Source organism: Labeo rohita, chromosome 23, assembly GCF_022985175.1.
Source record: "Labeo rohita strain BAU-BD-2019 chromosome 23, IGBB_LRoh.1.0, whole genome shotgun sequence".
NCBI lineage: Eukaryota > Metazoa > Chordata > Actinopteri > Cypriniformes > Cyprinidae > Labeo > Labeo rohita.
The window spans coordinates 11,857,747-11,873,143 of NC_066891.1; the positions used below are offsets into that span (position 1 = coordinate 11,857,747).

General features: G+C 34.2%; 1 protein-coding gene across 1 annotated transcript; it reads left to right on the forward strand.

The window, feature by feature from the left end:
* Positions 1 to 1,721: 1,721 nt before the first annotated feature.
* Positions 1,722 to 13,723, forward strand: slc25a33 (solute carrier family 25 member 33). The gene is made up of 7 exons (XM_051096060.1): positions 1,722 to 1,888; positions 5,621 to 5,794; positions 6,661 to 6,738; positions 10,238 to 10,338; positions 10,503 to 10,569; positions 11,150 to 11,430; positions 12,814 to 13,723. Exons 1-7 carry the CDS (start codon positions 1,848 to 1,850, stop codon positions 13,014 to 13,016), a joined length of 945 nt encoding a protein of 314 aa, XP_050952017.1. The 5' UTR covers positions 1,722 to 1,847; the 3' UTR covers positions 13,017 to 13,723.
* Positions 13,724 to 15,397: the final 1,674 nt, after the last annotated feature.

Genomic DNA, 15,397 nt, shown 5'->3' on the forward strand with positions numbered 1-15,397 from the left:
CTACCCAGCATAATTAGCAAACGCAGTGTAGTGTCAACAATTCTTCACGACCTAGTTATCAGTACATAGTTAATAAGTGTGCAGCTGGAATTTTGTACCTCCCTCCCCTCACACACCCCCTCTTCTCATAGGCTGCTTTGCTCGTAATAGCTTGTCTGTCCAATTACTTTTTTACATGCCTGAGTGCTGGATATGGTATCATATTTATCCCACAATTAACCACAGATACACTGCAGGCGTCTCCACCATTTTAGCTTGTCTATTTTGGCACATTATACATTAGGCTGCTCTATAAGAAATAAACAATTACATTGTGCATTGTGCATAATTAAGCACATTGCATTGCACAGATAAATTAAATAAATTCCTGTAAAAAATTACACTACCAGTCAAAAGTTTTTGAACAGTAAGATTTTTAATGTTTTTAAAGAAGTCTTTCCTGCTCACCAAGCCTGCAATTGTGTGTTACAAAGTACAGCAAAAAGAGTAAAATTATGACATATTTTTACTGTTTAAAATAACTGTGTTCTATCTGAATATATTTTAAAATGTAAATTATTTCAAAACTGAATTTTTAGCATCATTACTCCTGTCACATGATCCTTAAGAAATTATTCTAATATTCTGATTTGCTGCTCAAAAAATATTTATTATTATGATGATGTTAAAAACAGCTGAGTTGAATTTTTTCAGGTTTCTTTGATGAAAAGAAAGTTCAGAAGAACAGCATTTATCTAAAATAGAAATCTTTTGTAACCAGTGTCTTTATCATCAATTTTGATCAGTTTTCTAAATAAAAAGTATTAAAATAAATTGCTAAATTTCTATTATTTCCCCAAAAATAAATAAAAATTATACTGACTCCAGGCTTTTGAATGGTATAGTCTATTATGTTACAAAAGCTTTTTATTTCAGATAAATGCTGATCTTTGGATCTTTCTATTCATTAAAGAATCTTGAAAAAAAAAATACTATAATAATTCTGAAAGATCATTTGGGACTGAAGGCTGGAGTAATGATTGAAAATGTAGTTTTGTTCACAGGAATAAATTACATTTTAAAATATATTAAAACAGAAAACAGTAAAAATATTTCACAATATTACTGCTTGCATTTCGGATCAAATTAATGCATGCTTGGTGAGCAGAAGAGACTTTAAAAAACATTAAAAATCTTACTGTTCAAAAACTTTTGACTGGTAGTGTACATAAAAATTCTTGACTTGTTTCTTTTTCTGTTTAACCTTTTATATACTGTAAAATGTTACATAAGATATTTAATAGCTAAATATACAAAATATTAATGTACCTATATATAAAAACCAAAATAGCCATTAATTTAAAATAAAAACTTTCAGATTCAAAAAGTTTAAAACATACAGTGCTCATTGATTCTCCGTGTTTGGTGATTGTTCAGGAAATATAGAATATAGAATATAAAAAAAGATTAATTAAATTTGCATTTTAGAGTATTTTTGGATTACATAATTCGGCAGCTACTATGCAGATAAATTAAATTCATATAAAATAAAGTCAGTACATAAAATTCTCGACTGCGAATTTATCCGTATTTAACCTTTTATATAATGCAGAATGTTACATGATATTCTGCAGCAGGTTCATTTTACAGTTTTGTTTGTGAACGAACCGATTGGCGTGACGTCATGGACAACACCTCCGTCCAGCCCCTATGACGTGAGTTCAGACTACTTCTCAGGTTCTGCGTTATCCGGGTTTTTAGAGCTAGAGAAGCCGGTTATCGAGCATCATCAGGCCGCTGGCCTAAGTGACTACATTTTGTTTCTGTTTAAAGTTTAACGTTTTTGTACGGTACGATGGCTCTTTGAAATGGCGCAGAAAGACACGCTGTTACATCTCTTCGCAGGGGGGTGAGTGGAAATGACTTTTAAATCCATATGAAGTCGAGCATGACGGTTCTCAGGCTGGAAGGTCGAAAGCAGTTTAAACGCACTGCGGTGACATGTACTGAATGTCACATTCATATCAGACAAGAACGCAATTTTAGAACAGTATTTCTGTTATTAATATTTAATCTGTGATATTTGGACGATGAGTTTAAATGAAGACAGCGCTTGTTAGCTTTTAGCTAGCGGTGAAACTAGCCAGCGCATCATCAGCCAGTCACGCGACCGAAGAGGTTTAGATTAAATCTAAATATGCGAGCAGGTTTAGTGCTCAAATCACATTCATACATGAATGAGTTAATAATACTTTATTACCGGCTGTAAAATAGTGCTTGAAGAGTAAAAAGTTTATTTCGGTCAAGCCTGTCAAAGACACACAGAGCAATGTGTCGCGTTACGTAATGTTATGTCAGGAACCATGAGACGAGGTCCTTCATATACCGCTATTAAAATGTAAAATATACGCATATACGTATGAAGTGTGGATTTAGGAAATAACTAAATAATCGTTTACGCAGAGCTAGTTTGATATAGCACCCTTTGAATGTTTAAATAATGCGTTTTGCTTTAGATTAATACATCCAAGGTCATTCCGTAATTATTTACGTCCTGCGACCTGTATTTGATACCAGTACTTGTATGCTACTAATATAAGACCGATATTGATTTATTCTTGTTATTTTGTACTAGTGTATATCACGCTTTTCTCAGTACCCACGAGAACGCGCCTGTGTTTTCTGCGCATTTAAATGCGTTGGTTTTGCGCAGGCTGATTCAATGCCACCTGCTCTTAGCGAAATGTGGCTGGGGGTAGTGTTTGATTCTTTCAAGGACAGAGAGCTTCATACTTATGTTGAACATGTGTGCTAGAGAGTAATGAATGTAGGTGAACGTGTGACTGTTATTTACAAGGACAATTGAAGTGCATGTGTTTGCAGGCTGAAGAATTCATATGCGTTTAGACGCTTTAACACAGTTCCTAAAATTGTGAAGTGATATTATTTTAATTAAAATATATTGCACCATAATTAAATTAGTACCTTTTATTTATTGTACTGAAAGTATTTTAGTTAATCAGTTTATTAGCATTTGTCTGAAATAAAAAGCTTTTGTAACATTACGCACTATACCACTCAGAAGCTTAGAGTCAGTATTTTTTGTGGAAAGAAAATATAAAAATTAATACTTTTTATAGCAAGGGAGCTTTAAATTGATCAGAAGTGACGATAAAGATATTTATAATGTTGCAAAAGATTTGTATTTCTACTAAATGATGTTCTTCTGAACTTTCTACTCATCAAAGAAACCTAAAAAACCTACTCGGCTGTTTTCAACGTAATAATAATAAATGTTTTTGAGCAGCAAATCAGAATATTAGAATGATTTCTAAAGGATCAGGTGACTGGAGTAAGTATGCTAAAAATTCAGTTTTGAAACCACAGGATTCAATAACATTTTAAATTGTATTCAAATAGAAAACCGTTATCTTAAATAGTAAATATATTTCAAAATATTTGATGTACTTTGGATCAAATAAATGCAGGCTTGCTGAGTAAAAGAGACTTCTTTAAAACATTAAAAATCTTTCTGTTCAAAAACTTCTAACTTGTCAATGTTGCAAAGATGAAGATTTAAAATGTATAATAATCTAAAATATGTACCATTCCCAAAATACTAAATTTTACTTACTGGTTCTTTGACCTTTGACAAGGTGTGGCGCCCCTTTTTAGATTATCTGCTGGCTAACTCTCTTGATACTTAAGATGATCATAAATATATAAATATATATATTTTTATCCATGCCTTTGCCTCTGCTTTTTTTCTTGCTTTGTTTTCTTGTAAAATTATAAAGTTGATATTCCATGCAGAAAATCTAATAGAGAAATATGAGAGAAAAAAAAACAAGAACAAGCTTAACAAAAAAAAAAAAAAAAAGCGAAAATACACTTGCCCAAGGCAAAACGTAAGTCCTCAAATTAAGTCTGTCAAAAAAACTGTTATCATAGATGTAATCCTGTAATTGTCACAAGTGTAAACCTTGACAGGCAAAGAGGGATGTTACCACATCAGGATTTTGCATGTTGCCAGTTATTGTTTGGTTATATAACTGAGGTTACACATTAATAATTTCAACACCAGATTGTTAACGATCTCACGAAGTTTTGAGCTCAAGTAACATTAGTTAGATTCAGGTGACTTGTTATGAAGGGCACAGACATCTGCATGTTTGTTGTATTCAAACGTGCACATTATATAATCATGCCCCAAGCTTTGTTTGTCTATTTCAAAATGATCTTTTATAAAAAAACATTACCCTTGGTGCTCTGCGAGCTGATGAAAAGGCAAACTATGCGAAGCAAGTCAATAGGAGACTTGCTTGCATCAGTGTTGGGCTCAAGGCTTTTGTTGAGGACGTCTGCCCTTGTAACTGAATGTGCTTCTCAGACAGATTTGTGATTAATCTGTCTCTTATTTGCGGTCTTGAGGTCAGAGGCATTGTGCTCTTCACATGTCTTGTACTTCTCTAACAACACAACCTGTGACCTGTGTCAACATGTTTTGATTTGGTGTGAAACATGATCTGTGATTTGAGCTCTTGCGAGTTTATTTGCCTCAAGTCTTACTAGCAATAAACAAGATACATAACAGGTTATTAATTATAATTATAATGTTTTTTTTTTTGTATTGGTTATAAAAATGTCTTACAGGTTGGACTGCATTTTTCCCTCTATATTATTTTGCAGCTTGTTTTTGTGTTTCATTTATTTACATGCCCATTCTCCTCTTCTCAGTTTTCTTTAGTTTGATTTAGAGCCAATTAGGTTAAACCAGTGTAAGCCTCTAATCTTTAATTTTGTAACGTGAATCACAATCAATGTTACCTGCGTCACATTATGTAATTTTGGCAAAGTTCAGTTTGTTTTTCTTGACCTTACTCTTGTTCTTTTAACTCATACAACGTCCAGAAAGGTTGTCCGCAAGCGTTGCTGACGTGCACACATATATTTGTGTCTAAAGTTTAGTTTGAACTGGATTTTAGTGTTACCTCAAACAGCAAATGTAACGGCAATCTTTATCAAATTTTGTAATCTTTTGTTTGTTTATTTAATCTAGAGGTCCTCAGCCTTTTTTGGACACATCCCAATTTTTAGGTTGCACAGTTCTTTTGAGTTTATATTAAACTTTTTTTTTTTATTGTTATTAGTTATATACAATATTTATTTTGCATATTTTTACCTTTATTTATTTTAGATATACATTATAGATATTGATGCTCTATCATTCAATAGTTTGGGGTTGGTATGATTATTATATATATATATATTTTTTTTTGTAATTGAAAAAAGTCTCATGCTCACAAAGATAAAAAAAAATACAGTAATATTGTGAAATATTATTGTAATTTAAAATAGCTGTTTTCCAATCAAATATATTTTAAAATGTAATTTATTCCTGTGATAGTAAAGCTGAATATTTAGCAGTCATTACTCCAGTCTTCAGTGTCACATGATCCTTCAGAAATCATTCTAATATGCTGATTTGGTGCTTATTATCAATGTTGAAAAAACAGTTGTAATACTTGTTTTTTCATGATTCTTTGATATATAGAAAGTTCAAAAGTTTTGTAATAATCTTTATTGTTCCATATGAGCAATTTAATATATAGATGCTAAATAAAAGTATTTTTCTCCACAGATGTGGTGGAACCGTAGGTGCCATCATGACCTGCCCCCTGGAGGTGTTAAAAACCAGACTACAATCATCTGGCCTCACCCTCAGACCTGTTTTCCAGGTTCAGCTGGGTACAGTCAATGGGGCTGGCGTCATTAGACCAGGACCCGTCACCCCTAGCCTGCTACAGGTGTTACGGTAAGCAAGGAAGTACAAACAATATGACACATTCATCCACCCTGAACGTTAATGTGCCTAAGCATAAATCCGGAAACTCTGTGGGGCGGCACCGTTTGACGTCTGAAGTCTGTTATGTGGATGCATTTAGCAACTGGATTTGATCTCCTAAATCAAAGCAGATTAAAGCAGCTCTTATCCTGCTGTTAGCTACAGCAGTTGATGATGATAAGGGGTGGCTTTGCCTTATGTAAAGGCACAAGAGTTTGTAAGTGTCGCTGTGAATGTCTATTTTGGGTAATTGGGCACAGCATGGCATTGCTCGCAGGAACCGGCACCGTCACATGATGCCGCCTTGCTGTGCTCAGATTACTAGACGCAAACTCAAGGTGTCCCTTACTAAGCGTCTCTGAGGGAGTGTCAGGGTCTGTTTGACTTCCAAAACCACAAGAGAGACATTTCAATTTAGTTGAACTCTTCAGTATCTATCTTGGCAAAAGGACACCATGTTTAGCCTTGTTTCTTCATGAGGAAGCAATTGCCCTGTGACTCATTTTTTTGTGGTGAAAAAAGTGGCTTTTCCTTTTAGGAAGTGATATTATTAATGTGTAATGACAAAAAGGACTCGAGGAAAGTCACTTCGTGAGAAGCATGATTCATCACTGTCAACACGCAGCATTTGTCTGATTGAGAGGGGGTTGTTTCTTATGGGTGGATTCTAAAGGAAATGAATAACCATAAAGGTGTCATTAGTTTTGCAGCATAATTGCAGTGTTTAAAACAAGCTGTGTTGGTGGATTACAGACTTGTTTGTGCAATCTGACTGAAATGCGAAGCCACACGCTAGTGTTACATCTGTCTAAATCTCATCTCTTTGTCCTCTTCAGGTCAATTCTAGAGAAAGAAGGACCAAAATCTCTATTCAGAGGATTGGGCCCAAATCTTGTTGGTGTTGCACCCTCAAGGTAATTGTTCAATTCAGTTTGTGCAAGTTAAGGTTAGATTATAAATTATTGACACTACTGGTTAATTTGTTATACTTGCATGTATACATACAGTGGGTACGGAAAGTATTCAGACCCCCTTAAATGTTTCACTCTTTGTTATATTGCAGCCATTTGCTAAACTCATTTAAGTTCATTTTTTTTCCTCATTAATGTACACACAGCACCCCATATTGACAGAAAAACACAGAATTGTTGACATTTTTGCAGATTTATTAAAAAAGAAAAACTGAAATATCACATGGTCCTAAGTATTCAGACCCTTTGCTCAGTATTTAGTAGAAGCACCCTTTTGATCTAATACAGCCATGAGTCTTTTTGGGAAAGATGCAACAAGTTTTTCACACCTGGATTTGGGGATCCTCTGCCATTCCTCCTTGCAGATCCTCTCCAGTTCTGTCAGGTTGGATGGTAAACGTTGGTGGACAGCCATTTTTAGGTCTCTCCAGAGATGCTCAATTGGGTTTAAGTCAGGGCTCCGGCTGGGCCATTCAAGAACAGTCACAGAGTTGTTGTGAAGCCACTCCTTCGTTATTTTAGCTGTGTGCTTAGGTTCATTGTCTTGTTGGAAGGTAAACCTTCGGCCCAGTCTGAGGTCCTGAGCACTCTGGAGAAAGTTTTAGTCCAGGATATCCCTGTACTTGGCCGCATTCATCTTTCCCTCGATTGCAACCAGTTGTTCTGTCCCTGCAGCTGAAAAACACCCCCACAGCATGATGCTGCCACCACCATGCTTCACTGTTGGGACTGTATTGGACAGGTGATGAGCAGTGCCTGGTTTTCTCCACACATACCGCTTAGAATTAAGGCCAAAAAGCTCTATCTTGGTCTCATCAAACCAGAGAATCTTATTTCTCACCATCTTGGAGTCCTTCAGGTGTTTTTTAGCAAACTCCATGTGAAGAGGCTTCCATCGGGGCACTCTGCCATAAATCCCCAACTGGTGGAGGGCTGCAGTGATGGTTGACTTTCTACAACTTTCTCCCATCTCCCGACTGCATCTCTGGAGCTCAGCCACAGTGATCTTTGGGTTCTTCTTTACCTCTCTCACCAAGGCTCTTCTCCCCCGATAGCTCAGTTTGGCCGGACGGCCAGCTCTAGGAAGTGTTCTGGCCGTCCCGAACGTCTTCCATTTAAGGATTTTGGAGGCCACTGTGCTCTTAGGAACCTTAAGTGCAGCAGAAATTTTTTGTAACCTTGGCCAGATCTGTGCCTTGCCACAATTCTGTCTCCGAGCTCTTCAGGCAGTTCCTTTGACCTCATGATTATCATTTGCACTGTGAGCTGTAAGGTCTTATATAGACAGGTGTGTGGCTTTCCTAATCAAGTCCAGTCAGTATAATCAAACACAGTTGGACTCAAATGAAGGTGTAGAACCATCTCAAGGATGATCAGAAGAAATGGACAGTACCTGAGTTAAATATATGAGTGTCACAGCAAAGGGTCTGAATACTTAGGACCATGCGATATTTCAGTTTTTCTTTTTTAATAAATCTGCAAAAATGTCAACAATTCTGTGTTTTTCTGTCAATATGGGGTGCTGTGTGTACATTCATGAGGAAAAAAATGAACTTAAATGATTTTAGCAAATGGCTGCAATATAACAAAGAGTGAAAAATTTAAGGGGGTCTGAATACTTTCCGTACCCACTGTACATAATCAGTCAAAAATTATTTAATGTTTTTAAAGTCTCTTCTGCTCACCAAGCCTGAATTTATTTGATCCAAATATAGCAAAACAGGTACAGTTTTTAAATATTTGCACTATTTAAAATAACAGAATCCTAAAACAAATGTACTCAACTGTTCTAAATATTGATGATGATAACAATAATAATAATAAATTTTTCTTGAACAGCAAATCAGCATATTATAATGGTTTCTGAAGGATCATGTGACACTGAAGACTGGAGAAATGATGCTGAAAATTTTGCTTTGATCACAGGAGCAAATTAAATAAATTAAATGCAGGCTTGTTGAGCAGAAGAGAATTCTTTTCAAATATCAAAAATCTTACTGTTTAAAAACTTTTGACTGGTAGTTACTGGTAGTAAAATGAACATGGAAAATTATTGCCAGTATTGTGTTTGCGTCATTCCTCAAAGGGTCAGTGACATGAATATTGACAAGGCATAAAACAGTAAAGATACTTCCTGACTAAGAGCTGACTTTTGGTTGGATATAGTCCAGTAGTAACAGTTGTTGTTTTTTATTTACGTGAGGAAAAAGAGTTTGTCTTAAGACGAGATAAAATGTGCCTACTTTATTAGAGGATGATATTATTATTATTATATTTTAAAAAATATATTTTTCTACCTAACAATAAAAATGCCTTTTCTTGTAGCTTTAATTTTCAATTAGGGAAAAAAAAGTTGGTGAATGAGTTTAGTCAATTTTTTTTTTTTCCCCACGTACATCATATGCACAATAATAATGTACCCTTTTCACAAGGCTGTGATGACAGGCTTCATCGGTTGTCAGCATCATGAAACCACCAAATTTATCTTTATATTTTCCTTTTGTAAAAAAATGATTTCTTTTTATTATATTACCTTTTGATTAAAAAAAAAAAAACAAGTTAACCCTAAAGCGAGGGTGTTTCTAATAAAGTGGGACTACTATGGGAGTGGTAGTAATTTTAATATCTTTTTTCTTGCTTCTGGCTACTGTTATCAGTCTCTCTATTTCCCCCCTTTTTTTGAAAGCTAAAACACTATTGTGGAGTTTTTTTTTTTTTTTTTTTTTTTTTTTTTGCTATTTGAGCAAAAGGGAATGCAAAAAATATATTTGCCGTAGTCTCCCATTGACTGCTGTAGATGTTTACCCAACTGTGATGACTTTGCTACTGAGAAACCTGGAAATGAGAAAAAGGTCCAAACTAATGTACAATAATAAAACCACAATATAATGGTTCACTAAATTTCTCCATAACAGTCACTGTACCTTTCCTTGTCATTTTGTTTGAATAAGAAAAGAATAGCTGATGTTTAAATAAGGTACAGAAGTGACATGTATTAAGTAATAAGTATTGTTTGTTAGTTTATTCTTGAGAATTGCTCTTAGGAACAATTCTCACGCTAGATTACTAAATTACATTCGAATTAAAATGAATTAAGCAAGCTACTATTTTTTTTTTTTTCCCCCACACTCCTTCAGGCTATAGTTACTCCCTAAAAATGTGGTCATTGTTTCTCACAGTCATCATGGCATTAGATCTGGTTGCTTATTCAGCTCTTTGTGCAGTCTGTTCCAGACATTCAGCAAAGAGAACGGACCGCACTGTCAGGAACTCTCCCTGCAAGCTGTTTGGCTTGATAAAACATTGGCAGCCTTTCAGTGCCAATGGCCTTTTTCATATTAAAATGAACTCTGCACTGTCATGCATGGAGAGAGGAAGCAGGGGGTGTTGAGTTCAGCAGAGTAAAGGTGCTGATGTTCTGTTGTCCTTCTGTTTTCTTCAGGGCCATCTATTTTGCAGCTTATTCAAAGTCTAAAGAGACTTTCAATGGCATCTTTGTCCCAAACAGTGGAATCGTCCACATGTCTTCAGCCGGCTTTGCAGGTGCTTTAAGCTTGTTAAAAAACATTTATGCAACATTGCTGATAACGTTTCCCAGAACCTGAGTGAAATTTATACAACTGTTTGATGATTGCAAAGAAGAGTGGGTGTTTGAATATCTAATTGCATTGTTTTTTTTTTTTTTTTTTTTTTTTTTTTTTTTACAGCATTCGTCACAAATTCCCTGATGAATCCCATCTGGATGGTCAAAACAAGAATGCAGCTTGAGAAAAAGTATGTTAATGCTGTAGACTTTCACCCTGGTTAATTCTCAACAGGGAAATTGCACGAGGACATGACACACATCTATATCAGATCCCTGCGTGTGAGATCTAACACACCCCGTGATACCGTGACGATAATGAGTTTTTTAGGAGGGGGGATGTATAAACTATTAGCACTGTCTGTGTTACGCAAGTGTCATGATTATTAGCATGTGATCCAGTCTGCTACAGTACAAATATCCACCTTGACACGGCCGTCGAGGCTTAGCAGGCATGTTCTATATTTATGCTATTAAGAACACCAGCAGTAAACTGCCAGAGTCAGATGAGAAAAGTATGTCAGATGGTACAGTCTGAAAATAGCCTGGCATTTAATTCTCCCTCCAGCTCTACACGCAAACCACGTTGTGCAATGTAAATTAAAGTTGCAAATGAACCTTTCAAAGTCTTTGACCTTGAATTAAGTATTCGGTGCCTGAGCTTTGTTTTGAAAAGCAGAAGTGTTACCTCACAACTAATCGTGTTAAATTCTTGACCTTTGTAATCCATATCTTCCAGCTCACCTGACCGACTGTCTCTTTGTCCACCAGGGCACGTGGGGAGAAGAAAATGAACGCGTTCCAGTGTGCGCGGTATGTGTACAAGACAGAAGGCATGCGAGGTTTTTACCGGGGCCTGACGGCGTCGTACGCCGGCATCTCTGAGACCATGATCTGCTTCCTCATTTACGAGACACTGAAGAAGTACCTAGCGCAGAGACGATTCACCACACCTGACACTGACACAGAAAAAGGGGCCTCAGATTTTCTGGGGCTTATGGTTGCTGCTGCATTTGCCAAGGGTTGCGCCTCCTGCATAGCTTATCCACATGGTAGGTTGTTATTACCTGTCAACCAGTGTAAACCAGCATCAGCCAGTCTGTGTCTAAAGATAAACATAGGTTGCTTCATGTTTATCGGTAGGACTTGCACTTTTATGAGAATGCATTTTATATCCATTAAAATGTTATATGAAGTTTTATTGGTCATTACCACAACATGCAGTTATTCCCAATGGGATGAATTGCTAAAAAAAAACACCCGTGAAGAACCTGTTAAGGTTATAATTATTAACTTTAAAATGGATAAGGAAATAATAAATGTACTTAAAACATGACGTTAAAGACAATTACATTGCAAAGTTATTTTGAACTTTTTCACAAAAAAAAAAAATCTAAATATATTCATGATGCATATAAAAAAATAAATAATAATAATATATATATATATATATATATATTAAATATAAAGAAATACTTAGTTATACAAAACTATATATATATATATATAAATATAAATATAAATATATAAATTTTATTATTTAAAAAAACTTCTGTTTTTGTGACTGAAATAATGGCAAATTCAGTTTTGTTATCACAGGATTAAAAATTAGATTAAAAAAGAAAATGATTATTTTAAATTGTAATATTTCACAATATTAATAATATAGCTGTAATTATACATTTTTTGATCAAATAAATTCAGCGTTCTTTTCATTCTTTAAAAAAAAAAAAATAAAATAAAATAAATTTTATATATATATATATATATATATATATATATATATATATATATATATATAATACCATCCCCAAACTTTTGAATGGTAGTGTATAAATATTTAATGAAAGGAAAAGGGAAAAAGTCACTTTTTAACAAAAGATATTATGTTTTTATACACTACTGTTCAAAAGGGGTCAGCAAGATTTTAAAAATATATACTTTCTATCAGCAAGGATACATGAAATTAATCAAAAGTGATGGTAAAGATAATTTTAGTGCTGTCAAACGATTAATCACTATTATTTGCATCCAAAATAAAAGTTTGTTCACATAATATATGTGTATATTTATGTATATATAAATACACACACATAGTATATATTTTGAAAATATTTACATGTACTCATTTATATAATTGATATTATATTTTAAAAAAAATTATATATAAACATATCATTTTTCTTAAATATATACATGCATGTGTGTGTATTTATATATACATAATAAATATACAGTACACACACATATAGTACATAACTATTTTATATTTTGGATGCGATTAAATCGTGATTAATCATTTGACAGCACTAATAATTTTACAAAAGTTTTTTTTATTTAAAATCAGTTCATTCAATTTGATATTGCATAAGGATTTGCAGAAACTTCTACATCTCCTCATTTTACTGATCAACTTTTCTTGGTGTGTTTTCCAGAGGTCATTCGGACAAGACTAAGAGAAGAGGGGAGCAAATACAAGTACTTCTTTCAGACGGCGCGCCTTGTGGCGGTGGAAGAGGGATACGCAGCTTTTTACAGAGGACTCATTCCACAGCTCATCAGACAGATCCCCAACACAGCCATAGTGCTGTCCACCTATGAGCTCATTGTCCATCTGCTGGGTGAACCCTCCAAATAAAGCTGCACACAACAAGCACAAAGATACTTTTGACCCGCAGCTAAAGTGGACAGAAAAAAATTCACTGCGGACAGGGATGTTTATTTGACTTACCCAAAGACTTTAAATAGCTTTTTTTTTATTTTATGTTGAATGCATATGATATCAGAACTGTTTTGCTTGTTTGTGTGTTATGTAAGTGGCGCATATTGCATAGCTACTCCAAGATGTTTCTGTATACTGTATCAGTGTACAGCAGAATGTCCTTTCAATAGTGCTTTTAAGTTAACTAAATTATTGTTATTATAAGTAGCGGAGTTCGGTTGTAGCCTGTTGAATTTTTTGGATCTATGATATGGTACATGTTAAAGAGCTTTGGAGTTAATCATTAGTGGATCCGGGTTTTATTATTACATTCTTGGAAAGAATGCATATGATACTGTAATGGGGGCGTAGAATAGCTTGTTAGGAGCCGACAAGCTCACGTTGCAATATTTTGTAATACTTTCCTGCTTTATGACAACTAGTAGCACTGGAATCTGACCAATCAATTCCATTCACCTCTTTACTAGAAACCTTTCATCTGTTTACTTCGTTACGTTGTTCATCTTTTACAGGAAAGGAGGGCCTTGATGCATATGCTGCTGTTGGTTTAATGAAATAAATTATGATTATTTTTTTGTGCAGATGAAATGAGCCACGTAAATAAATACGCCTTTTTAAGTTTGTTTGGATGAGTATATGACTGTTGGCAAGACTTTGAAAACAAAGGAAGCATCAATAATCCTAGGAACCCAGCTGTGTACTTGAATGTTCCAAAACATGAGCAAATCAACATGATCTTTGAGCCTCATAGTAGTAGATGTCCTATCTCTTGTAACACAATGCAGTGCAAAGTGAGAGGCACATACGAATCGGTTGTTTTGTTGAAGATAACATTCAAGTTATGTCAACATTCAGTTGAGGTCAAACGTTTAGATACACCTTGCAGAATCTGCAAAATGCATGTTATTATATATATATATATTTTTCTTGTTTAGTACTGACTTGAATGACTATGATTTTGAGATCCATCCTTTCACACTAAGGACAACTGAGGGACTCCTATGCAACAATTACAGAAGTTTCAAATGCTCACTGATTCTTCAGAAGGAAAAGCATTAAGAGCCAGGGGTGTAAACTTTTGAACAAAATGAAGATGTGTACATTGTTCCTATTTTGCCTACATATCTTATTTTTTTCATTTAGTATTGGCCTTCAGAAGCTACAGAAGGCACTTACATCATTCCCAGAAGACAAAATAACTTAAATTTACCCTGATCTTCAAATTCCAAAAGTTTTCAATCCCCAGCTCTTAATGCATTGTGTTTCCTTATGACACATCAGTGAGTGTTTGAACCTTCTGTAATAGTTGCATATGAGTCCCTCAGTTGTCCTCAGTGTGAAAATATGGATCTTATAACTTACACAGTCATTGTTTGAAAGGGTTCAAATACACAAAAATGCTGAAGGCTTTTTCTGAAGAACAGTGGGCTGTTTAACAGTTCAGGACTAACAAGGGGCTCATGAACAACTATTACTAAACAAAAAAACAAAACATCATTTAGTAACAACACAATTTTAAGAATCAAATTCAGTCATTATTTTCTCTTGTGGACTATATGTAAATATCTTTTATGTGAAATATCCTATTCAGGTCAGTACTAAATATAAATAAAAATAACATGCATATTTGTAAGTCAGTAACATTCTGCAGATTCTGCAAGGTGTGTGTAATCTTTTGACCTTTTAAGCATGTTATCTTATGTTATGATTTAGCAAGATAAGAATCCACTGTTCGGAAAACAGGTTTTTAGCATGTCGTAATATCTTTGTAAAGCTTGTGAATGGCTGTTACTTACGTTGCCTCAAGAGGGCAGGTTTATACTTTATAAACCTTCACTTTCTTGATCAGGCAAGATTTTATTTATTGAATTCATGGCGTATAGTAGTAATTACAGGAAAGGTAAACAGAGCTAGAACAGATAAAGATAATTGTTTAATGTTAAAAATGCAATATATATATATATATATATATATATATATATATATATATATATATATATATATAAATACTAAATGTATTGTGCAACAGGTATGGAGTCTACAAAATAATATTATGCAAAAATATTTCATTTTTTATTTAGGAACAGATAACTTATGTTATTCCATCGATTCATTATATATTTAAATTTGACATTTTAATGTTTTACATATTTAAAATATTTGATTTAAACAATTAACACGTAATAATGTACATTATTATTATATATTATTATTATTATTATTATTAATTTTCCGTTGAGAAGTGCAACTTTTATTTTGACAGCTGTTTGACCGCTTTCATGACCTGGATATGACCA